General features: G+C 38.1%; 1 protein-coding gene across 1 annotated transcript in view; it reads left to right on the top strand.

Annotated features, from left to right (window-relative positions):
- LOC131903366 (vomeronasal type-2 receptor 116-like) overlaps positions 1–25,361 on the top strand; it is a 39,755-nt gene that overhangs the window by 5,424 nt on the left and 8,970 nt on the right. The window contains exon 2 of the mRNA XM_059253900.1: positions 23,677–23,800. Within this exon, the coding sequence (XP_059109883.1) occupies positions 23,677–23,800 (124 nt within the window). The remainder of the gene's footprint in view (positions 1–23,676; positions 23,801–25,361) is intronic.

Raw genomic sequence — 25,361 nt, 5'->3', positions numbered from 1 at the left:
TCTAAGGAAGCCACATGAAGAACTCATACACATGGAAAAGTAAGATAAATACAAGTGGTCATGGAAGACAAAGACAACATTAGAACACCAGACAGAAAAACAACTGTTATCAAACTATAACAAATATTGCAACAACAAAATGGTCAATAATTAGCAGATAATTCTCAATAACAATTCAATGTTAATCTTCACATTCTCTATCCATAATGCACAAATGACAACATTGTTTTGTAAAAACCAACATTTATTTTTGCTTCCAAAAACAAAGCTCACGTACAAACATGGAGAGAACCCTTCTGTAAATATGGAGGGAAATAATTTTGAGGAAATGGAACATAGTAAAGAAAATGAGAGACTAAACTCTTTGTTGGACATGGATGGAAAAAATTCTCAACTAAACACTGACTAATGTAACTAAACAACACACCAGAAAGATCTGTCCCTGTGACAAGCATGACTTCATTCCAGGAATACACAGTGGTTCAACATATGCAGATCTATCTGCTAAGTAAATGCTGCACAAAAATAGACTCAAGCATAGGACTATATGATTATCCAAATATGTGCAGATAGGGCTCTTACCAAGGTCCAGCATCAATTCAGATTTAATATTTAAGTCAAACAAAAACCTGACAAAAGAGAAGGAAGATATCTTCATTAATAAGGTTTTCTTTTTATTATTCCAGCGTGATCACATTGAAATTATTTTCTATGGCAATCCTATTGACAACATTGTACTACAGGGAGAGAAACTGAAAGAATTTCCATTAAAATCTTCAGGGAGGCCAGTTATTCTTGGTGGTGCATATCTTTAATCAAAACTCTCAGAAGGAGAGGCAGGTACAACCTTCCCAGTTTTTGGCCATTCTGGCATGGATAGTAAGACCAAATGAGGTAGGGTTACATATGGAGACCCTCCTGTAGAAGTAACCAACCATCTTATTGAATAAGAAATACAGAGCCAATGTAAAGATAAAAGCCCAAGAGGTCAGAGCTAAGAAACTTACCCTTCCTGCTTCAGTGATCCTCTTCAGCCAAGAGAGACCTACTTCCTGTGTGTTTGTCTTTTTATAGGCCTTCTGTTCTGCCTTCTCATTGATTGTAAACCCAACCACATGACCGCCTCATCAGTGCCTGTCTGTTCAGACCTCCAGGTCTTCAATGGTTGGTATTGAGATTAAAGGCGAGTGTCTCCAATGCTGGCTGTATCCTTGACCACACAGAGATCTACCTAGCTCTGCCTACCAAGTGCTGGGATTAAAGGTGTGCTATTAGCTCTGACCCAGGCAACTTTATTTATTAACATACAAATAAAATCACATTTCAGTACAAATAAAATATCACCATATTTCCCCTTTTCTATTTTAATAAAAAGGAAAAGGAAAAAGGTTATAACTAATATAAGAAAAACTATATACAAAAGTACAATAACTATATACAATATATACAAGTAATAAATACCTAAACAATGTCTAGTCCATTTGTATTGGACAAATTCAGAGAAAATAATTTCATTATCTATCCTATTTTGGCAAGTCCAAAATGTATCTAATTCACTTTCTATCCTAATTAATCTTCAACTATAACTAACTAACCTTCAACTATAACTAACTAATCTTCAACTCCCTCAGAGACCCAAGAAGGAAATAATATTAGCTAACAAAAATAAAAACAGGAAGTGCATGCAAGCAACTTCCAAAAATTTGTGAGTTGACAGAAACAGCCAGCTGCCTGGACAGTCACCTCAGGTTCTCCGCAGTGCTGGGGCATCATCTTCAGCCTACAGGTTAGCATATCTGACAGACTCATTTGTGAAGTAGGATGTACACAAGGTCAACAGTTCAACCTCACATTGGGTGGGAGCAGTCCATGTACCAGAAACACCTGAATTCCACTAGTGTCATGTCATGATTCAGGATTTTAAATTCTGGAAATTGTTGATGGTTTTTTAATTCAGCTCTCCATTCTTCTTGGCTGTGTATATATGGCTTCATCTCAGCATCCCATTCTTCTCCACATCCCTCTATCTAATGCCAGTCTACTATTGAGAGGCATGAGCTTAGTTACTCTTCAAGAATAACTGTTTCAGCTGCTGTTCCATAGCACATCAGAAGTCATCGGCCCACTGCCTGTTCAGCTGCTTTTGAAGAAAAGGGCACTGTACCTTTTCCGAATTGTGAAGGCCACTTCAGGGATGGTGCCATATTGTCTTGGCCTCAGAAGATGCCTTTTGATAAAGCCATAACCACACTTGTTTTGGCAAGAATCAGTAGTCCTTTGTTTCATGTCCTGTCTGTCCATTTGGTCCTGTTGATTTGAGGATACTTTGTTGTCCAGTGGCTAACTTTTGCCACAATGAAAGTTAACTCCATATGCAGTTTTTTCAATTCCCATATTTTCTCTGAAGTAGATTGGTACTGCCAGGAGGTGACATGTCTCAAAAAAGAAAAATTTTCTAAGTTATTAAAACATTTTAAATGCCATATTCTGTAGATCTCTGAAGGGTTTGAAGATGACCTGTCTAAAATATATCTGCTCAATTTTGAAAACATATCTAATATAACTACAAGTTCTATTATAATGTCTAACTACTAACTTTCATTTCTTTATATCCTAATAGTTGGTAATAATAACATTCAAGGATCAGAAAATTGCATTGTTAAATGAATAGTATAAGTACAATTAGAAATATACATATAGCATTTTCTAACAATATCAATTTCAATATATATAATTTGTATACAATATAAAACAATACAATCCATTGTAAAGTATTTAAAACTAGTAATTGTCTTTTTCTTCTTTTCTTTCTTTCTCTCTTTTTTTTAAACAAGAACCTTTGCTTAGCCTTTTTCCTAACACTTGACAACAACTTGTCACCAACCACCCTAAACAATGAAAATTATCCCCAACCCAAAACTCATTAAAAAGACCAAAAAACCACCCGCCCCACACCACCTCTTTGGGAATGTGGGCGAAGGTATCTTTATCCTGAAAAGAAAAAAAAATTAGGTTAATTGTCAAATTCTAGGAAAGGTAACTATATTCTTCATTATCCAGTCTGTGTATAATGCCAAAGTTCAGGGTTTATCTCAAGTCCTTATTCAAGTAGTCTTTGAGACTGGATCATCTCAGCTAGTCATCTCAAAATTGCTCTGAGCACCTTGTAGTTCAAAGCTGATCTGTAGATGATGTTTGTCAGCATAGTGATATTATTATTGTCCATGTGGAATTGTTGTTGTTGTGGGGCCCCATCTTCTTCCTGGAGACTTCAGTTGATGTTATGCCTGGCCGTGATTTCCTGCAGAAAACTGATAAGAGATTCGAACACAATGACATATATATGCAGCTAATTGAAACCTTTTTTATAGAATTAATTAGTACTCTATATGACCACTCATATCTTAACAAAGTTTAAAATGTATATATATATATTTATATATATATATTGTATATATATATATATATCTTGTAAATTTTGATATAAAATTCATACTTTAAGAAAAGTTTACAGAATCAGAATGGAATCAAAGAGTTGAGATTAGTAATAGAATTGTCCCTTAATTAATTTTTTTTTTCTGTCCCATAGCAGAAGATGGCTCTTTTCTTCTGACATGATACAGGGAGTTTGCATTTTCCTTTTAACAGCATGCTTGATTTTAAGGAAGGAGAGAGCCATTCCCCAACTCCAAAGACAGCTTTAAATTTTAATTGAATTGGGACTATTGGAGGACCAGTAGTGTTAAATTTCTTTAGAGAAGAGCAGAAACAAACATTTAGGAAGACTTATAAATTTTTTTTTAAATGATATACCCATACGCCATTTCACTCTGTTTCCTGGAATAGATGATATGTAGCTTTTTTTCATTTGTCTCATTTGTCCAGTGTTCTTCATATTCCTCAACCTTCATTCTCCTAAAAGACAAAAACAAGAATCTTTCCCCAAGACTAATTTTGGGGATGTTCCTTTTTGGCAAGTTATTATCTGATTAAATGAAAAGGCATGTGTTACTGGTATAAGTTCAAATTGGATGTTCATGCTGGTTGATAAACTATCACCTCCTCTAATTATGAGGTCCCTCTTGTTCAAATCGAACCTTTATCACTTTTGATGGTACCCACAGTTTATCTTCTCCTGTAGAAAGAAAAGCAAAACCTTGTCCCCAACGTAACACATACCCTGGTTTCCATTCTGAGGTCAGCACATCCTTAAAGTATATAGGCTGATTTAATTCTGTAGTTTTTTCTGTTATCCAATGTCTCTCTGCAGCTGTTGTTTCTTTCTCATTGGCATTAAGAAAATTCAAGTTAACAGAACATTATGCAGTCTATTTCTGGGTTTTTTTTTACCCCTTTCTGTTTATTTAGCATATCCTTTAGAGTTCTGTTTGATCTTTCTATAACTCCTTGACCTGTAGGATTATGTGGTATGCCTATAATATGCTTCATATTGTAATAAGCAAAAAACTGTTTAATTTTAACAGAGATATATGATGGAGCATTATCAGTTTTGATTTGTGCAGGCATACCCATGATTGCCATAACTTCTAGCAAACAAATGATTACAGAATCAGATTTTTAAGAACTCAAAGCAGTTGCCCATTGAAATCCTGAATAAGTATCAATGGTATGGTGTACATATTTCAATATTCCAAATTCTGCAAAGTGAAACACGTCCATCTGCCAGATTTCATTCCTTTAAGTACCCTTTGGATTACATCCTGCTGGTAATGGTGTTTGATTGTAGAAGGAACAAGTAGGACATTTCTTTCCTATTTCTTTGGCTTGTTCCCAGCTTATGGAAAAATCCTTTTTTAAACCTTTACTATTGACATGATATTTTTAATGAAATTCTGAGGCCTCCAGCAATTTCCTATCAATAATTTATCAATCTCATCATTGCCTTGTGCTAGAGGGCCTGGCAAACCAGCATGGAATCTAATGTGAGTTATATATAAAGAATGACTCCTTTTCCTGATTGTATCTTGTAATTGAATAAATAGTGAAGTTAATTCTGAAGCATTGGGGATAAATTCTGCAGTCTCAATATGTAATACTACTCTTTCAGCATACTGAGAGTCAGTTCCTATGTTGAGAGGTTCTGAAAAATCCATTAATACCAACAGAATAGCATACAATTCTGATTTTTGAACTGAATTATAAGGACTTTGAACCACACTTTACTTAAATTTTCTGATATGCAACCTGCCTTTCCTTGTTTATTGGCATCTGTATAAAATGTGCAAACTCCAGATATGGTTTTTTTCCTGTACAGTGAGGCAAGATCCAATCAGCTCTCTTTATAAGATCAATTCTATCGCTTTTGTGATATTTGCTGTTAATTTCTCCCAAATAGTTACTGCAAGCTCTTTGCCAAGGTTCACTTTCTGTCCATAATTTTTCAATGTCCTCCTTAGTTAAAGGTACAACAATTTCTGCTGTGTCTATTTCTGCTAATTGTCAAAGTCTCAATTTTCCTTTCCAAATCAATTCAGAGATTTTTTTTCCACATAGGTTTTTAAATTTTTATTTGGTTTATTTCATATCTTCCCTCTGCATTAATATTCCTGTAGGAGAATGCCTAGATGGTATAAAATAACAAAAGTGCAATCCAGCTTTGGATCAATATGATCCACATGCCCTTCATGTACTTTCTTTTCTACCAAGGCCAATTCTTTCTCAGCTTCAGGTGATAATTCTCTTGGACTATTTAAGTCCTTATCACCATCAAAGGTTTTGAACAAATTATGCAGTTCATCATTTTTTACCCCAACAATAGTTCGTAGATGAGAAATATCTCCAAATAATCTTTGAAAGTCATTAAGTTTCTGTAGTCTATCTCTCCAAATTTGCACCTTTTGGGGTCTAATTTTTTGTAGCTCTATTTTATATCCTAAATAATTAATAGAATCTCCTCTTTGTATCTTTTCAGGAGCAATTTGTAATCCCCAGCAAGGCAAAATTTTCTTTACTTCTTCAAACATTCTTTCTAAAGTATCTGCACTTGACTCAGCTAGTAAAATATCATCCATATAATGGTAAATTATAGATTTAGGAAATTTTTTACGTATCACTTCCAATGGCTGTTGTACAAAATATTGGCACAGAGTTGGGCTATTCAACATTCCCTGTGGGAGAACCCTCCATTGAAATCTTTTAACCGGTTGAGAATTATTATAAGTAGGCACTGTGAAAGCAAACCTTTCTCTGTTTTTTTCTTGTAAGGGTATTGAAAAGGAACAGTCTTTAAATCAGTAACTATGAGAGGCCATCCTTTTGGTAACAGAGTAGGCAAAGGAATTCCAGATTGTAGAGAGCCCATTGGCTGAATTACTTTGTTAATTGCTCTAAGGTCTGTTACCATTCTCCATTTACCAGATTTCTTTTTAATAACAAATACAGGAGAATTCCAAGGGCTGGTTGATTCTTCAATATGCTGAGCATTTAACTGTTCTTCTACCAGCTCTTCTAAAGCCTGGAGTTTCTCTGTTGTTAAAAGCCATTGCTGAACCCATACAGGCTTGTCTGTTCACCATTTTAAAGGTAGAGCTGTTGGTGTCTTTGGAAGCTCATCAGTTGTTGTGCCCTGTTCTTGTATAATATGGTTGGCTGGTGACCACTCATTAGAATAATATCTTCTAATATTTCTCTCAGAAACATGTGCTAGTTTATGATTTGTTTCTGAGATTGGAGGGATGTTAATCTGAGTATTCCATTGTTGCAACAGGTTCACAGCTATGTTAGCCATATATGGTTTTAATTTTCCTCTCTGTCCTTCTGGACCTATATATTCGAGGCATCTTGCACTCTGTTTCACTTGAGATACTGTCCCAATTCCTAACAGTTGAAAGCTTACCTCCTGAAGAGGCCAAGTTGAATGCCAAAATTCTGGTGCAATTATGATAACGTCCGCACCTGTGTCTACCAGACCAGACAACAAAACACCATTTATTTTTATTGTTAATTTTGGTCGTTGTTCATTTATAGAAGTTTGCCCAAAATTTTTCTTTATGTTTTCTCCTGAATTTTCTGTTCTCTCTGTTTTATCATCCTGACCAGCATGATTTATTCCAATAGGCATTTGGTTATTTAATTGCTCTGAGTAGGGATTTCCTCTACAACTGTAGGAAAGGTTTGAACTGGATTTACCGTGGGGGCCTGCCTGAGGCCCTCTGGGAGTTTCCTGAAGCTGAGGCAAATGATTACCTTGTCTGTCCCTTGTTGATCTACCTTCGTTGGTCCAGTGTTTTCCCTTACCACACCTTCTGCATACTCCAGAAGGAAGGGGCATTCTGTTGCTATTGTTCCTTGAAGAAACATTGTTTCTAAGAATGACCTGTTTACAGTCCCTTTTCAAATGGCCTTGCTTTCCACATCCAAAACATGTAACATTTCTCAAACCTTTTGAAATTACTTATCTACCCACATAGCATCATGATCATGAGCCTCAACATTAACTGTATCTCTAATCCAATCTTCCCAAGGTGCAGATCTTGCCTTTAATGGCCTGATTAATCTTTTGCATGCTGCATTCGTGTTCTCAAAGGCCAAAGATTCAATTATTATCTGACTAGTTTCTGAATCCAGGACCATTCTCTTTACTGCTGAAGCCAGTCTTTGTAAAAAAATCTGTGAAAGATTCTTTTGGGCCTTGAATAACCTTTGTAAATGACTCAGTTTTTTTTTCCTGGTTCCTCAACTCTGTCCCATGCATTCAAGGCTGCTGTTTGACATAGAATTAGGGTTTGGACATCATATAAACATTGCCTTTGTACTGAAGCATATTGGCCTTCTCCAATAAGTTGATCCTGGAAGACTTGTATTCCTTTATCTCTCCATTGTTTTTCTATGTTGCTAGCCTCATCCTTGAACCACATTTGTCACTGGAGCCTTTGACTGGGTTCCAGAACAGCCTGTGCCAGCTCCCGCCAGTCCTGTGGTTTAATTCTATTATATGTTGACCAAGAGTGTAACATTTGCATTACATATGGGGAATGTGTACCATAAGATACTATTGCCTCCTTAAACCTTTGTAAATCTAACATTTCAATTGGAGCCCAAATAATTTGTGTAGTCATTTGATTAGGCAACTGCTGTATGGTTACTGGACAAATTAAAGGTGACTGTGTGAAAACAGGCTTTCTTTCTGTAACCTTATGATCCAATTTTGAAACAACTTCACTGTTAATTTCTTCTGTCTGAATTTGAATTTCTCTATGATTCATTTTACAGGTTTAACAGGTTTTTTTAAAACTTTTATCCTGGCACTTAAATTAACTATCTTTTTAAATAGTAAAATGAAGATAAGAAAAGTAATAAACTGCATAATTCAATCAAAATTAATCTTCTCATATAGTTGTTCCATTGTCAGACTGTCTAAAATTTCAAACAAACCCCAATTTTCTTCCAATGTACACATGAAATCCATTTTTTAAATGTGGAAAAAAAATTTCTCTTTTAAATAGTTTCCTTTAAAATATCTGATATGTTAATTTACTTACCAAGTCTGCATAGAAGAGCAGAAATCTGAGGAAATTTCAAAACAGTCACCTAGTGTCCAAGGTGTGAATCCAGAGAGAGAGAGAGAGAGAGAGAGAGAGAGAGAGAGAGAGAGAGAGAGAGAGAAAGTGTAGCCAAAAGTTCTGGCTAAAATCTTAAATCCAGCCACGTGTTCCCGCTTGGGCTGAGTCAAGCCTGGGCTCTGGTTTCCTTAAGCTCCAACCACGTGGCTGGCTTTACAGGCACGGGCCCTGTTTGGCAGGGCAGGCCTGAGTTGTTTGTAGCATCGGCTTTGAGCAAGTAGCTCCAGCTGCATGTAACCACTTGAGGCTATGGTCAATCCGGCCTGAAACCAAGCCGACCTGGGCCCGAGCTAGGGTGCCAGGCCACCCAGATGGGAAACTGGACCTGCTGCTAAGCCAAGCCAAGAGGTTTTTTAATGGATTTTTGTCACGTTGGGTGCCAAATGTAGAAGTAACCAACCGTCTTATTGAATAAGAAACACCGAGCCAATGTAAAGATAAAAGCCCAAGAGATCAGAACTAAGAGCCTTACACTTTTTGCTTCAGTGATCCTCTTCAGCCAAGAGAGACCTACTTCCTGTGTGTTTGTCTTTATATAGACTTTCTGGTCTGCCTTCTCATTGGTTGTAAACCCAACCACATGACCGCTTTGTCACTGCCTATCTGTACAGATCTCCAGGTCCTCTAAAGAAATGAGCAGAAATTGGACAAGGATGATTTTTTTTTATTTCCATCCACTTACCTGCAAATTTCATGATGTCATTTTTTTTTAAATTTCTGCTGATGAGTAATACTCATTTGTGTAAATGTACCACATTTTCTTTATCTATTCTATGGATGAGGGGTGTCATCCTGAGTAATGTAACTTAGACCCTGATATTAAACATGGTATGTCCTCATTCATTAGTGGATATTAAAGTAAAAGCAAATGATAACCAGGCTACACTCCACAGCCTCAGAGAAGCAAGGTAACAAGGAAGACCTTAATAGGGACACTTGGATCACCCTAGGAAGTGGAAGTTGATGAGATCTCCTGGGTAAACTAGTGGTAGGTTGTAGAAAAGAAGGAACGGGGAATGGAGACATGAGGGGTTTAGATGGTCCAGTTTGGGGAGGGATGGAGAGAGAGAGCAATAAAAGAGACATCTTGATAGAGTGGGTTATTATGGCATTACATGGTTAGGGAAAAACCTGCTGCCAGAGAAACTCCCATGATTTCCCAAGAATGACCCCAGCTGTGACACCTAGAGAGGGTGCCTGAACTAGCCTTCTCCTGTAATCAGATTGGTGACTACCCTAATTCTTTCATAGAACCTTCATCCAATTACTATGGAAGCAGATGCAGAGATTCATAGCCAAGCACTGGGCCAAGCTCTGGCAGTCCAGTTGAATATAAGTAGAGGGATTATTTCAGCAAGTGGGGTCAAGACAATGACAGGGCAACACACAGAGAAAGCTGACCCGAGTAGTAGGAGCTTAGGGTCTCTAAACCTACAGCTAGGGGGCCTCCATGGTACCTAACTAAGCCACTTGCATGTGGGTGATAATTATGTAGCTGAATCTTTTTGTAGCCCCTAGCAGTGGGACCAAGATCTGTCCCTGGTACATGAGATGCCATTTGGAACCTATTTCCTATGGTGGGATTAATCACCCAGCCTTGATACGGGGGGAAGAATTTGGTCCTTCCTCAACTTAGTATGCCTCCTGTAGGAGGCATTACTCTTTCTGAGGAGTGGCTGGGGTTTTAGAAATGATGTGTGGAAAGGAAACAGGAGGAGTGGAGGGAGAGGCAATTGTGTTTGGTAAGTAAAATAAATCATTTCATAAAAAAGAAATTGGACAAGTATATATATATATTCTCCACTCTTCTTGAAAATTGTCCTTAATCTTAGCAAGTACAAGAAGAAATGTTAAATATGAAATACAGAAATAAGGGAAGAAATATGCCCACTGGTAGCATGCACATTTAATACCAGCATCCAGGAGGCAGGAGAGGAAGATATCTGTGTGATCTAAGTTAACCTACTCTATACATGTAGTTGAGATATGCCATCAATATATTGTGAGACCATGTTTCAAGAAAACCACAACAAAAGAGGAATATTTATAGGTAATCATATGGTGTAGAAAGTGAAAGAGGCCATGCATAGGAGACACTGCTTTTTGACACAGAACTCAATACTGAACAAAGGATGCAAAGTGAGAATGCAACAATCAGCAGCTGTCTAAAGAAGTATATAGATCGCTATCACCAGGTTTTGATTATACAAAGTTTTTTTTATTATAAACTTTAAGAAATCGTTTAATTAACTTAAACTATTTAGCTTTTATTCGAGTTCCCCAAATACTTGCAGCCTTTATAAGACATTTTGATCTCAGGAAACAGTGGGAGCCCGATCTTGGGTTCCTCGCGGCTTTACCCAGCAGGTCCTCATAGAGGATGATTAGGACCACGGGCCTGAGTGCAGGTGTCTGAGGTGGTCTGCACTTGGCTGTGCTGGGGGAGGAGGTCTTTTGCTCCACATCTTGGCATCTCTATAAAAACCCTGGGGCAGAGACAGTAAGGGCCCGTTGGAATAGGTTCCAGGCTCTCTCGAGGCTATCCTTTATTTTCTATCTGTTTATCTTCGCAAGATTCTCTGCAATAAATTCTTCTATCTAATATTTCCTGCTGCTTGCACTCAAGAAAACTCTGGGAAACTGTGGGGGTGGTGGGTAACCACCCCACAGAATGGTGCCATGAACAGGGACTAAAGAAAAAAAAAGGGACTAAAGAAAAAAAAGGTGGGACTAAAAAAAGGAGGGACCAAAGACAAATGAACAGGGACTAAAGATAAAGTAATAGGGACTAAAGATAAAGGAAAATAATAGTTTTATAACAGAGTTTTTGGCAAAAGTGTGGGTCAGCCCTGCCAGGGGAAAGGCATGCCAGTGTTATGGAAAAAATATATACATATATACATATATATATATATATATATATATATATATATATATATATATATGTATATTATTGAGAGGCAGGTGTTTTATCCTCGAGAGAAAAGGAATGCGGACTGGAAGGATGTTCAATGCTGCAGTTAAATTCTCTTCTGTCAAAATTTTCTATCTTCTATCCTTTTCTCAATTTCTATCTGTGAAAAATAAGTATAAGGTATAGCATAGTAATATAGTGTAGGAAAAACTTAGACGTATAAGATCGTGTAGAAAAAATAAGGCAACTAGACAGAAACACTCTACAATTTTCTAACTTTGGGAGCTATAAACTCAAACTGGGAAAAAAATCTTTTTTGAGCTTTTTGGGTAGTAAAAAAGCTCTTCTTTGAGCTTATGGGGAAGAATAAGTTTCCTAAGGAAGTTTTTGTCCTGGGGACAGCTGAAATGCAAAGTCCAAGTGGCAGGAGAAAGTAATTTCTCCCTGAAGCAAAAATGGGGGTGCAAGAAGTCAAAGTTTAAAGTTGGGAAGTTTTGGGGAAAGTTGGTCTTTCTTTCTCCAGGAGAAAAAAAAACTTTCTCCTAAACTATAAAGCTTTTCTTTGAAAACTTGGGGGGAAAATCTCTCTAAAAAGCCTTAATCTTTCTCAAACTAAAAGCTCTCAAACTTAAAAACTAAAGCCTTTAACTTTCTGTCTCAGAAGGACAAAAATTAGAATCACCTGAAGATATTAGTATGGGAACCACCTGTGGTTAGCTCTAAGGGAAAACAACAAACCTCTTAAGACAGCAAAACCTAAATTCTTTCAAGCTTTAAAAATTCTCCCTGCAATGCAGGAGGCAGGGACAAGTTCCTAAAAACCTCTTCTAAGCTCTGTCTCTTCAAACTAGTAAAAAACAGTGGGTCAGAGTCCCCTGAGGGAAACGCTTGGGAAAGTGTGGGTAAAAAGCTACAGAGAGCCCAAAAGGGCAGGAAACTTTACCTGAGAAAAGCAAAAAAAACAAGGTTTTCAGTTACAGCCCAGTTGAGGCATCAAGTGTTTTGTTTCTTAGTGAGCATTTCAGAATGACAAGGTGCTCCTAATCCTCCTAATGCAAAGATCCCCTGAAGCAATGCAAACTGTTAACATTGTATCCTAGCTTCTGAGCAAAAACTCAGAGGCGACTGGCCAGCATCTCTGAGTTGGAGTGGATTTCGGGGATACTAGGGTTCCTGAAGTGGTAAACTTCCTGGAGCACAGTGCTGAGGCAGGAAGGTGCAGGACTCAGGGAAAGATTGCTAATGAACAACCAAATCTAAAGCTGGTGGAAACGGCACAGTTGTCCATTTTCCTAAAAGTCCCGGGTTGATAGGTCCACAGCTGCAAAAAGGAAATCTAAGAAAAACATTTCCTATCAGAATAAGGACCTTTCTGGGAAAACAGTAAAGCTGAACTGTATCTGAAGCAGTTGTGCTGCTGAGTCAGAATGATGTCTGGGGAAAGAGCCCAGCCAGGGCAGAACAGAACTATCCAGGAGTAAAGCTTTCTTTTCTTTTAGAGAAAGCATCTCTTTGAGAAAAGCTTTGTTTCAATTGACTCCCTGAGATGAGGGATTGTAGCCCTAAGGGGTGATTGCCTCTGGCATAAGCTCTGTCCTTGAGCACCCAGACAAGCAAATGCAACCCACTGGGGGACTGGGCCAGGTGAAGGCCTGATAAAACAAAACAACTGTCTTAATGTGAGCTTAGAGATGGCAAAAACCTTCCTTGTTAGATTTTCAGTCTGTATGAAAACCAGACCCCGAAAACAGAAAGAGACAAAAAGCTCCTACCTTCAGTAGCAGGGAAAGCCGCCACTGTAGTGTTGGAAACTGTTTCTGGGGTAGAGGGGACAAACTGAGACCAAACTGGGAACTTTTGGGAGAAAGACTCTGAAGAAACAGAAGGGACATAATCCTCCCCAGAAAATGCATGACCTGAAAAAGGTGCTAGAATTTGAGGCAGATTTGCTGGGAGAAAAAAAAGTTCCTACCTCCAAAAGCAGCTAGCAGAGGTACAGAGCTGCAGACAGATATCTGAAACTCTGCATCTGGGGGGCAAGGAACAAGCAAAATTAGAATAAAATCAGTGGGAGAAAATCTCTCTGAAGGAGCTATGGAAAAGCTGTTGTAAATGCTTTTATTTTTCACTGACTGGCTAAGACAAACACAAGCCCAGAGAAAAGTTGCTATCAGAAATGCCAGCCTCAGTGCACACTAATGAGGCAGGTGCAGTTCTGATTTGGGGGCCAGTATCAAATTGTTATGCCCAGATTGGGACCCCAAAGATTCCACCACAGACCTTAGGTACAGAATGCAATAGCATAGTTTATTTCTGTTTACAAGCCACAGGCAGGGAAGCTGGATCCAAAGCACTCACTCATAGTAACCCTGAGGCCTGGAGGAACTTGCTTTTCCTTTGTGTGGCTAGCTTTTTAAAGGCAAAATCCACAAGCCCTTCAGGGGGGTTGGGGGAGTTTTGCACGTGTGCAAGTCAGATTTGTTTATTTTTATCTCTGTTCTCTTTTAATTGGGTGAGGGTATGTAACCTTTGAATTTACTGGTTGGTGGTTACAATTTATTGCTTTGGAGGTGGTTACAATTTATTACTTTGGAGGCAGTCCAGCACAAGTCCTAGGCTTTGTCCTTGAGCCACCATGGGGGCTGGCTGGCCAAGCACATACTGCACAAAACTCTAAGTTGGTGAGGGGCCCCAGAGAGTAAACATCTGGCTGAACTTTGAGCAGTCAGAGTACGTGCAGAAAGGGAGCTACTTCAAGGACTATGTCTTTTGTTCATGGCCCTCCCAGAAACTGCTTGCCCAAGCCTCAGGAAACTGAAATTGAGGCCTGATCTCTGAGAGAAGACCTAGCAGCCTGTTTTGGCATCTGCTTGGTCCTTTCATACCCCCCTTGAGTTGTATATCATCTCCAATCATGGAGATGTTGCTTTTTGGTAAAAGACTTTATCACCAGCGTAGTAGATCACATCAGAGACTAATTGGACCAGAACATAAGAGTTTTTCTATTATCAATGGCAAAGCAAGCTTCCCTTTATTAAGTTTTTGCTATCTGCAAGTGTGTCATGGGTTTAGAGGTGGATACTGGAATTCTAGCATCCTCAGTTTAGTGGTACCGAGACACGAATAAGACGTCAGTGATATAAGAGCCAACAATAATTAGCAGAAGCACAAGGGCCAAAAGCCTTGTGATGGCTGACAGAGTTCCTTATCCTCAAGGAACTTGGAACTTTATCTCAGGTTCCCTATGACAAGAAATTCCCTTTTGATCTAACATTCCGGGGGGGGGGGGGGGGGACAAGGGCAATGTTTTGTCTTCTGTAATTACTTCCTGCTGACGTTGGGACGTTGTTTTTAGGGCCCTGGAAAGCCAGAATGTTAGTCAAAGACAAGAGGGAACGTTATATTGACCAGGTGAAGAGTTGGTAGGCATATCAGCTAAATTGGTCCATATCAGCTTTCAGCAAGTTCAGGGCTCACAGTCATTTGCAGTAGGTTGTCACCAGCAAATGATGCTTGGATGTATCTGTCAGCCGAGTGGAAACCTGTTGAGACAGATATAAACTAGGAACAGGAGTTAAACTTACAAACTTATTTGGAACTTTTAGACCCATAGTCTTAGTAATTGTAGTATTATCAATTTGCCCTGAAATCCATAGTGTCTTTTCTATCTAGAGAGCCAAGTATAGATTGGACTGAAATTTCTTTGGCCCAATGAAAAGCATCTGTAATTCTATATTTAGAACCTGTTTATCTTTTTTAAAGAGATTTATTAGCTTTAACTATTTAATTCATTGATCAATCAATTACTAAGCTGAGAAAGGTATAGCTAGCCCAGTCATCAATGCTATCAAAGATCTGAGAAGGATAAACTTTACCTGAGTGCAGACTTTTAAATCTATTTAAAAAACAACAGATACTATCCATTACCCAGACTGCCATCATTCCAAGCTCCTATAGTCTTCATAGTGTTGGCAGGACAGGTGTCAGGATAGCATCAGTCTTGGCTGCTGGGCCCATAATGTGAAATTCTCCCTGTGGAGGAGAAAGACTGACCTTATCTTGTCAGTGTCTCATTTGTCCATTTTTTCTATGCCGGATCCCTGGCAGCAGGTGTTGAGTCAGAGTATCTTGCCCAGTGGTTGGTGTTGTCCGCAATTCAGGTGGCATCTTCTTGTTGTTGTTCCATATCTTCTTTGGAGACCTTGGGAGTCATTGCTAGGAGCTGGGAACTTGGAGTCTTTGTTTGCTATAGTAATCTTTTTATCAAATAATGTAAATGCCATATTCACCAGACCTTTGACAGGTTTGAGGACCACTATCTATTAAATGTATCTGAGCCAAACAAATCTAGGCCTAATCTTGAAACTATCTCTAAGTTTGGTAACAATAACCATGCCAATTTGTTCTCCTATAGATATATTAGTCAAATATACCTCTCAGGGTATTTTTTTTATTTTAATAGAACAGTTTATGCTTTAAACTAGTATCTGAATAGCCAGATGACTAGTATTAACTTGTATTCCTTAACACAAAGGACATGCAAACTCAGACATTCAAAACCAAACATACATGTGGCCACATTTTTCATTCATACCTGTAGAGTAGACAGACATTTTTACAACTATGACCCTTTGGAGTCTCAACGTAACAGCAGAATAGCAAGACAAAGAAATCTGAAACATGTTTTTTTTATATATATCTCAAGTCATTTTTTTTAAATCATTACTTAAGCCTTTTTATCCTCAGACCTTTATACCTTGCTTTTACATATTCTAATAACTTGCATTTTACATATTTTTTATTTTTTTATTTTTATTTTTATTTTATTTTTTTTTTTTGGTTTTTCGAGACAGGGTTTCTCTGTGTAGCTTTGCGCCTTTTCCTGGAACTCACTTGGTAGTCCAGGCTGGCCTTGAACTCACAGAGATCCGCCTGGCTCTGCCTCCCGAGTGCTGGGATTAAAGGCGTGTGCCACCACCGCCCGGCCTACATATTTTTTAAAACATTTTTTATTTTTATATCTTATACCCTATATAAATTTTATTTAAATCTCATAATTTATTCAAACTTTGAAGTTAAACTTTAAAGTTCTATGTTTTTATATCTCAAACTATTTATTTAGACCCAAAATATCATATATTTAAACCCTCATGACACGCTTAAGCCTTTAAATTTTTATATCTTAAACTGCTTTCTCAAACCAAAAAATCATTTATTTAAACTTTTATCCTCATATCTCAAGTCTTCGTATTTTCATAAAAACATTATATTTTAAAACATTTTTTTAATCTTAACCAACAATAATTTAAAACCAATTCTCTTAAATGATGGCAAATATCTGTAACCCATTGAACTCAAATGACCAAAACCCATGTAAATTTTTATTTTTCCTGTGGAAACAAAAGCATAATTTTCCCATTATCTTGAACTGATAATTTAACATTTCTTTTTAAGCAATACAATGACAGAGAAGCATTAACAAGAGAAGCTGCTGGCCGGCAGAAGAGACCTTGAAGTTATCACAGTAAAGGAAGGGAGGGGGAGCAGTGGGCATAGAGCATGTCCTTAGCTGTCAGTGTTCCTAAAAAAAGGTTTTGTTAACTCCTCTGACTAAAGTCAGATTCTCTGCTCAGTGTTCACACAGTTTTTGTCAATTGCAGGCATTCCCCATTGTCCTGTCCAGAACTCCTGTCTTTGCCCACCTGTACCTGGAGCACGCACCCCCACCCTCATAAGAGCAGCCAGCTGGCTGCAGTCCTGATAGCAAGAGAGCTACAGAGGGAGGGATGTGGCCTTTGTTATGCCTCTCTCTCCTCCTCTTCCTCTAGGAAAATAAGGGAGGTTAGTAGACAGAAACAAATAACATTTACACAGACAATCCAAGTACAGACATCAGCACTGAGATGACGACAGCCTCATTCACAGCTAGTGAGCCCCTCTTGCAGTATGCAAGCCCCACCTGGCAGGAGCTACCTGTTTATCTCAGTTCAGTCGGGGAGTGGGGGTGGGGGACCCACTTCCCTCTATTGTGGCTCGCACATCCTTCCAGTGGGCTAGGCAAAGGTATAGTGGAGAAGAAGGGAACTGTCCCATAGCGTCCATCACAGTCAAGTCAACAATGAGAACAATTAACACATTACACACAAGACCAAGGGCACATGAAAAAACTTTGCCCCAACAAGACAACCAACAAAGCTCCAAGAACAATGACAGCCTGATGTGATCTGGGGGGAGTGACCCTCCAGGCACAATCACACCAAAAACAATCCAGACTTGAGGATCTCTGTCCTTGATCAAACAGACATCAGGGGCTTCCACATCCCTGTCAGTCAGACATGCACCTTTTTTTCTTGGAAGAGAAAGAGAGAGTAAAGTAACAATGATCACAACAAAACATACCAAAAAACCCCACAAAATGTCTCTGACAAATTCCCAGGATAAAATACAAAGTGGCACTTCCTCCCACCGTGGGGGAAGATACCCAAAGAATCTTCTAAACCAAATGGTCACCTCTGAGGTGGCCTTAGGGCTCTGGGACATCTCCCTTCACCACCAGATTCACTGTCCAGACACGTCTGTCCCAGTGAGAGCCTGCAAAGTACAAATCGAGCCTGCAAAGTACAAATCGATCGTCCAGTACAAAAAAAAGTAACATGACAGACACAGACAAGACAGAGAGCGCTCTTACTGGTAGATGTCAATAAACCTTTGGACACTTGAGGGTCCTGGTGGGGTCTCTGGGGTTCCCGGCCAACACATCAAATATTATGCCCAGATTGGGACCCCAAAGATTCCACCACAGAACTTAGGTACAGAATGCAATAGCATGGTTTATTTCTGTTTACAAGCCACAGGCAGGGAAGCTGGATTCAAAGCACTCACTCATAGTAACCCTGAGGCCAGGAGGAACTTGCTTTTTCTTTGTGTGGCTAGCTTTTTAAAGGCAAAATCCACAAGCCCTTCAGGGGGGTTGGGGGAGTTTTGCACGTGTGCAAGTCAGATTTGTTTATTTTTATCTCTGTTCTCTTTTAATTGGGTGAGGGTATGTAACCTTTGAATTTACTGATTGGTGGTTACAATTTATTACTTTGGGGGCAGTCCAGCACAAGTCCCAGGCTTTGTCCTTGAGCCACCATGGGGGCTGGCTGGCCAAGCAAATACTGCACATAACTCAAAGTTGGTGAGGGGCCCCAGAGAGTAAACATCTGGCTGAACTTTGAGCAGTCAGAGTATGTGCAGAAAGGGAGCTACTGCACTGTTCATGGCCCTCCCAGAAACTGCTTGCTCAATTCTCAGGAAACTGAAATTGAGGCCTGATCTCTGAGAGAAGACTGAGCAGCCTGTTATGGCATCTGCTTGGTTTTTTCAAAATGAAGGAGAGACACCTGTTGAAGCCAGGTGAGGAAAGATTAGAAATCTCCCAATGTGCCATAGCTGAAAATGTAAAATGCTTGTTCAAATCTCCTGTTGCAAAAGCAAAAAACTTTGTTCAAACCTTCCGGGCAAGAATTTGTAAGCAAGTCTGGTAAAAACAGAACTTAGAAGTTGTCTCTCAGACCCAAAAAGAACTATGGGAAATGAAGTCCAAAAGCTAGCTTGCAATAAGGGACTGATATAAAGGAAATGCATTCTGGGAAATGTAGTATTTCAGCTAAAGATGGTGATACTGTTCAAAAACTTTTCATCTCAGAATGAAGTTTCTTCTCAAAGCAATGCTAGAAAGCTTAATCTTATCTCTTGAGAACTCAGATCAGACAAAAAGCTACCTTTAAGAGCAAACAAGCCCCTTTAATATCCTTGAGAAAGCAGTTTATACACTGAATGTTGTCTTAGATATGAAGAAACTTATGTTGAAATTAAAAAACGTTCTTTGCCTTTTGGACAAACAGCCTGCAATGAGTAATTCCTTTGCAAATCTAATAACGAGACAAGGACACAAGCATTCAAAAAGAAATGACTGCTTTATAGGTGGGAAACAAACTTCAGAAAATCTAGCTGTCTTAAAAAGAGTTGCTTCACCTGAAAGTTCCTTATTAGAAATCAGTGTTAAATATCACAGCTGCTAATATCAGGAGTTAAAGCTAATGAAGTGAAAATACTAAATACACTTTGGAGCTGTGCCACTTGTGGCTTTACTAGCTCCTTTAGAAAAATACTTTATATCACCTAATAGCTGCGCAGTATTTGGTGAAGAGCTTTCCAGCAGCTAAATACGGTAAGTTCACCCTCAGCGTGAAGTGAAGTTTTTCTGTAGAACAAACCAAAAGCACTGCTATAATAGAAATGTTTGTCTGAATTGAAGTACTTAGGGGAGCTATTATGAATTTGGGTGAAGGGACAGCCTCTAGTTAAAAACCATTCACCACTGACAGTGCATCTCTGCCAGTTCGGAAAGGCTGAGAGAACTCGGCAACTTTGGAGTGTGGCTTCATTCTGGGAAAGTTACAGTCCCCTAGCAACAACTATCACAATTCTAACAGCAGCACTCACTAAATTCCAGTGCTTTATAACAAAGCTGACTATAAACTCTAAACTTTAGAAATGATGTATGTACTTCCTGTCTAGTTAAGAGAATCTTTCTAATAGAGATAGTGATAATAATTAAGAGTAAGAAGTAGAAAAAGATGAAAATAAGATATGTGAGTTTGTAAAAATTCTCTTGTTAGATCTCTGTTAAGAAATCTTTAGGTGTTTGCTAAGTTAAATACATGCTAATGGTAGCCCTATATAAGTTTGTAAAATAGATCTATAGAGTTCCTTTAAGAATATAAGCTTGCGAGCCGGGCGGTGGTGGCGCACGCCTTTAATCCCAGCACTCGGGAGGCAGAGCCAGGCGGATCTCTGTGAGTTCGAGGCCAGCCTGGGCTACCAAGTGAGTTCCAGGAGAGGCACAAAGCTACACAGAGAAACCCTGTCTCGAAAAACAAAAACAAAACAAAAAAAAGAATATAAGCTTGCAAGAAGAATCTAAGGTAGTCCTAAGACATGTAGTAATAAGCTTGTAAGAAGTAAAGATGCTAGTTGTAAATAAGAAATAAGATGGAATGAACATAAGAAATACATAAGAAGTAATAAGAAATATATTTGCTAAAGTAGTTCTATAGTTTCCTTAAGGAGTATAAATAAGTAGATATTAATACGTTATATGTGAGTGTGTAAAAAAGTGTAAATGTTGAATGTGAGTCTAAATGCTTTGCAAGGCAAAAAATGTTATATGTGAGTTTGTGAAAAAGTGTAAATGTTAAGTGTGAGTCTATTAATGTATATGGTGAAAGAACCTGAGACACAGAAGGTAGTGTCCTAGCAGACTGCAAAGCAGGCAGTCGGAGCGGTTTTAAAAAAGTTCCAGAAGCCACCAGGTGGTGGTGGTGGCGTACGCCTTTAATACCAGCACTCAGGAGGCAGAGGCAGGTGGATCTTTGTGAGTTCGAAGCCAGCCTGGTCTACAGAGCGAGATCCAGGAAAAGGCGCAAAGCTACACAGAGAAACTCTGTCTCAAAAAACAAAAAAAAAAAAAAAAGAAAAAAGAAAAAAAAAATCGTTCCAGAAGCCGCTAAGAAGCAAAGAATGGCAGACGCCAGAACCAGCACAAACCATCCGCAGCTGAGATCCGTGGAAAATTGACACAACAGAGAAACCTGAGCTAGCATAAAAAACGGTGCGATTTAGAATATTACTGTGCCTAAAAAGGTCTCTGTGAGGATAAAAGTTGCAGAGATGCTTGTTTGAACTGAAATTGTTAACAGCAAAAAGTTTTGGTTGTAAAACATCTCTTCATATTTGGAAGTGAAAGCCTGATACCAGAATTTACTTTTTTGAACTTTTTGAACTTAAAATAATGAGATAAAACTACAAAAAGATTTTTGTTATGAATTTCTTCATATTTGGAAGGCTAGTACCAGAATTTATCATTTGAATTTTGGGACTAATGAAATAAATAGAGATTTCATTGCAATGGGACAATTTTGAGTTTATTCATAGTAATGACCTAGGAACTGTTTGCTGGAATTGGGTTAAAAATGGAACTGTTTAAATGAAGAAATTTATTTCTACCTAGAATCAAGATGCAGTTTTGTGTATGCATATATGCTTTATTAACTGGTGATTCATGAATTGTTTTGTGGAACTGTTTATGTAAAAATGGAATTACTTATGGAACTGGTTTTGTGTTACAAATGGAAGTGTTTAAATAAAAGTTTGGGTTTTATAACTAGGCTTGAGATTTTGCTTAAATTATAAAGGGGAGAGTTAATATTCCTTAGTCTAATTTCAAAAATTGAGTGGATTAATGTCATGTTTTGTTAGTAAGAAATGCACATGGGGTATAATAAGAGACTACTTTTAAAGTGTAAAGAGTTTTTTTAAGAAACTGCTTTTGGATGTTTTGCTAAGTTTTCAAAGTGTTAATGGTTAGATTGAGAAGATTGCTTTTCAAGATGGGTTTGTAGGAATTGTATGAGTTTGGGTTCCTCTAACTAGGTTTGAGATTTTGTTTTAAATTATAAAGAAAAGGAGGAGTTATGAGTGGAATTAAGGTTGAATTATGTTTGCAGAAATTATGTTTAACCTATTGATATTAATGCACCCTGATTTTGTGGATTTAAGGAAATATTTAAGCTTGATGTGAATACATCGAAGTTTTTCCTGTGTTGTGTTAGCAAGAAAATTCAAATGATTGAGTTAAAGCTGTAAGACAGAGAAAATTGTTAACTATATATAGCACCATATATGCTAATTCAAATAGTCTGTTGAGTTTGCTTTGAGTTGTAAGACTGAGAGAATTGTGACTATGTATAGCAATATTTATGTTAACCTGTTAATGGTAATGATGAAGCTAAGGGATTCTTTAAGTTTGTAGTCACCTTAAGAGTTTTTGGTTTAGAAAGGGCTTGAGGCAGCTAAGACTGGTGTAGTCACCTTGGAACTAATTCAAAAGAGAAATGCCATCTTTATCATCCTCTACTCCCATACTGGGAGGTGTAACAGCTTGGAGATTGCTGTAAGCCATTAATAGTTATTTTTTATATATTAAGAAAGGGGGACCTGTGGGAGCTCGTTCTCGGGTTCCTCATGGATTTACCCAGCAAGTCCGCATAGAGGATGATTAGGACCACGGGCCTGAGTGCAGATCTCTGAGATGGTCTGCACTTGGCTGTGCTGGGGGAGGAGGTTTTTTGCTCCACCCCTTGGCGCCTCTATAAAATCCCTGGGGCAGAGACAGTCAGGGCCCATTGGAATAGGTTCCAGGCCCTCTCGAGGCTATTCCTTATTTTCTATCTGTTTATCTCCACAATATTCTCTGCAATAAATCCTTCTATCTAATGTTACCTGCTGCTTGCACTTAAGATAACTCTGGGGAACTGTGGGGGTGGTGGGTAAATGCCCCACAGGAAACATTCCACCTAAAGCTCCATACATATCAATCCAGCACTTCCTCACCCCAAATGCCCCAGGCTCTGCATATTTAGCTGTTTTTCTCTTTTATATTTTGTTTATCATGCTTTGCAGTGGTATTTACTGGAGTTTATGTTTCCTATCAGAGATTTGAAGAGATATTTCCCATGTTGCAGATCTTCATTTATCCCAGCTTGCTTCACTGACCATAAGCAAACTGAGGAGGAAGGATTAGTTAGGCTCGTGGGTTACAGTAAAGGGAAGACAAAGTAGAAATCTGGAGACTGCAACTAACCTCTGAAGGAACACTGTTTACTGGCTTGCTCTGCTAGATATCTCCTACAGCCCTGCCTAGGGACAGCACTCCCCACAGTGGACTGGGCACTCCTACATCAATTACCCATTAGTAAAAATGCATAAATAATATGACAGCAGCTAGTTCCTTGGAGAGAAATATTTTAGTTAGGTTTCCCTCTAACATTTCTATGGTTGTTCTGTCAAGGTGATGAAAATTAACTAAAAAAATAAGTTTACACTCCATGATGTTTGCTCACAGCAACAACCCATTTTTTCCCTAAATTTCTAAGATTCAGAAGCTACTCAACTTCACATCAGATTGTTTTCATACATTTACTTGTTTGCATTATAAAACATACTAAGTTTAATGTGGTCACTCATTTGGTGTATGTAAAATAAGCTTATCAATATTTAAAAATGCTAATATAATATAGTTACGGAAGGAGTAGGTAAAACTCCTGATATCACCATGTGTCTAATTTTCCTCAGATGCCACCCTCTGTGTGCAGTGCTGATTGTGGTCCTGGATTCAGAGAATTCTTGCAGGAGGGAAATGCAGCCTGCTGTTTTGATTGCATCCCCTGTCCAGAAAATGAAGTTTCTAATGAGACAAGTGAGTGTTTGCTGCTAAGATAAATCCTTCACATAGATCATCTTCTCCCAAACACACTGGGATGATCAAAGGTTCTAAAAGACATCTGTAAAAATAAACCATATCACTTTCTCAAGTTAGTTTTTATGGGACTATGATCATTAACAATGTCACTTTAAATAACATGTTATGCCATGACATATATCTTTGACTCATTGAAAATCCATTGTAGATGATCTTTCTCAAAGAAACAGTTTTGATAATAAAACTATAATGTGAGGGAATTCTGCACAATGTCTTAACTAGTGACTAATCTTTTCTGGAACTACATGTAGATTAGTTTCCAGTCATAAATCTTCAATAATACTTTTTCTATTTCTATGTCTGTATGTGTCCTTACATAAGATTATAGGTCCCATGTACATGCAGGAAATCAATGGAGAACAGACTAGTGTATCAGATACATTGAGCTCTTTCACGTGGGTACTAGAGACAAAATCTAAGTCCTCCATAAAATTAATGAAGAGTGGAAATAATTACTTGTAATATTATAAGAAACTATTCAGTATGATTAAGAAGATTTCAAGCAATATCCAGAGAGTCCCCTTTTCAAAGGTTCAATGTCATTTGTAATCTAGGGAATTGTGGATGAGTATTGGCACATAATGTAGAAGTATTGAGTCCTATAGTCAATTTGTTTATATACAGCACACAGTTAATAATGCCAAAAAGTAGAAGATTAAAATGGTTTTGTATGAAAGCAACAAGCCACAGTTATGTCAAATGGTGTTGTCACCTACACAGCCCATACTTGTCAAATGATTATTTGTTTAGAGTTGGTTACATAAAAATGGCAGATACATAGATTTTTCTCTCATTTTGCCTGTTATCCTATATAGTGAATGACCTTAAAGGACATTTATGGCCATTAAGGTGCTTCAGAAATAATATCCCTTGCTCCTAAATCTGATAATGAGTTCATTCCTAGGACACATGTAGCAGGAAGAGGTTTCCAACCCCTAGAGGCTGTGTTCTGATCTTTATGGACTCATACATACAACATACCCCAATTTAATTACACACTATAATGAAACTGTTTCAAATATAAAACCATATAAGAGTAAAGGGTATTTACAACAATAAATACAACAACAATTAACCAAAAATTTAATCATTTCTTTAATTATGTAAATGTATGTGAGATGGGTGGTTATGTGTACACAATTGCAGGTGCATGTGAGTGGCATCCAAGGGCCCCTTAGTTAGAGTTACAGCCAGTTGTGAGACACCCAAGATATGTTCTTGGAACTGAATACAGTTCTCCTGCAAGAGCAGTACATTCTCCTCACAACTGAGACAACTTCCCATTACACTAAACAAATTAACCAATTACATGGGTCCATAAATGCATTGTTCAAGAAAAAAAGACTTAAAACCTAGAAGCATGTCATCAATCTATTCAATTATTTGATGATTCAGAGCAAATATAGTCTCATTTCAAAAAATTTCCACGGTAGAAATTACAACTTATGGATGGGGAACTATTCCTCAAAACAAACTTTCTGTGCTATCACTCTTGCTT

The sequence above is a fragment of the Peromyscus eremicus genome, chromosome 1, assembly GCF_949786415.1.
Source record: "Peromyscus eremicus chromosome 1, PerEre_H2_v1, whole genome shotgun sequence".
Classification (NCBI taxonomy): domain Eukaryota; kingdom Metazoa; phylum Chordata; class Mammalia; order Rodentia; family Cricetidae; genus Peromyscus; species Peromyscus eremicus.
The sequence above is the reverse complement of the archived record's forward strand: the minus strand, read 5'-3'. Positions and strand labels throughout refer to the sequence as shown.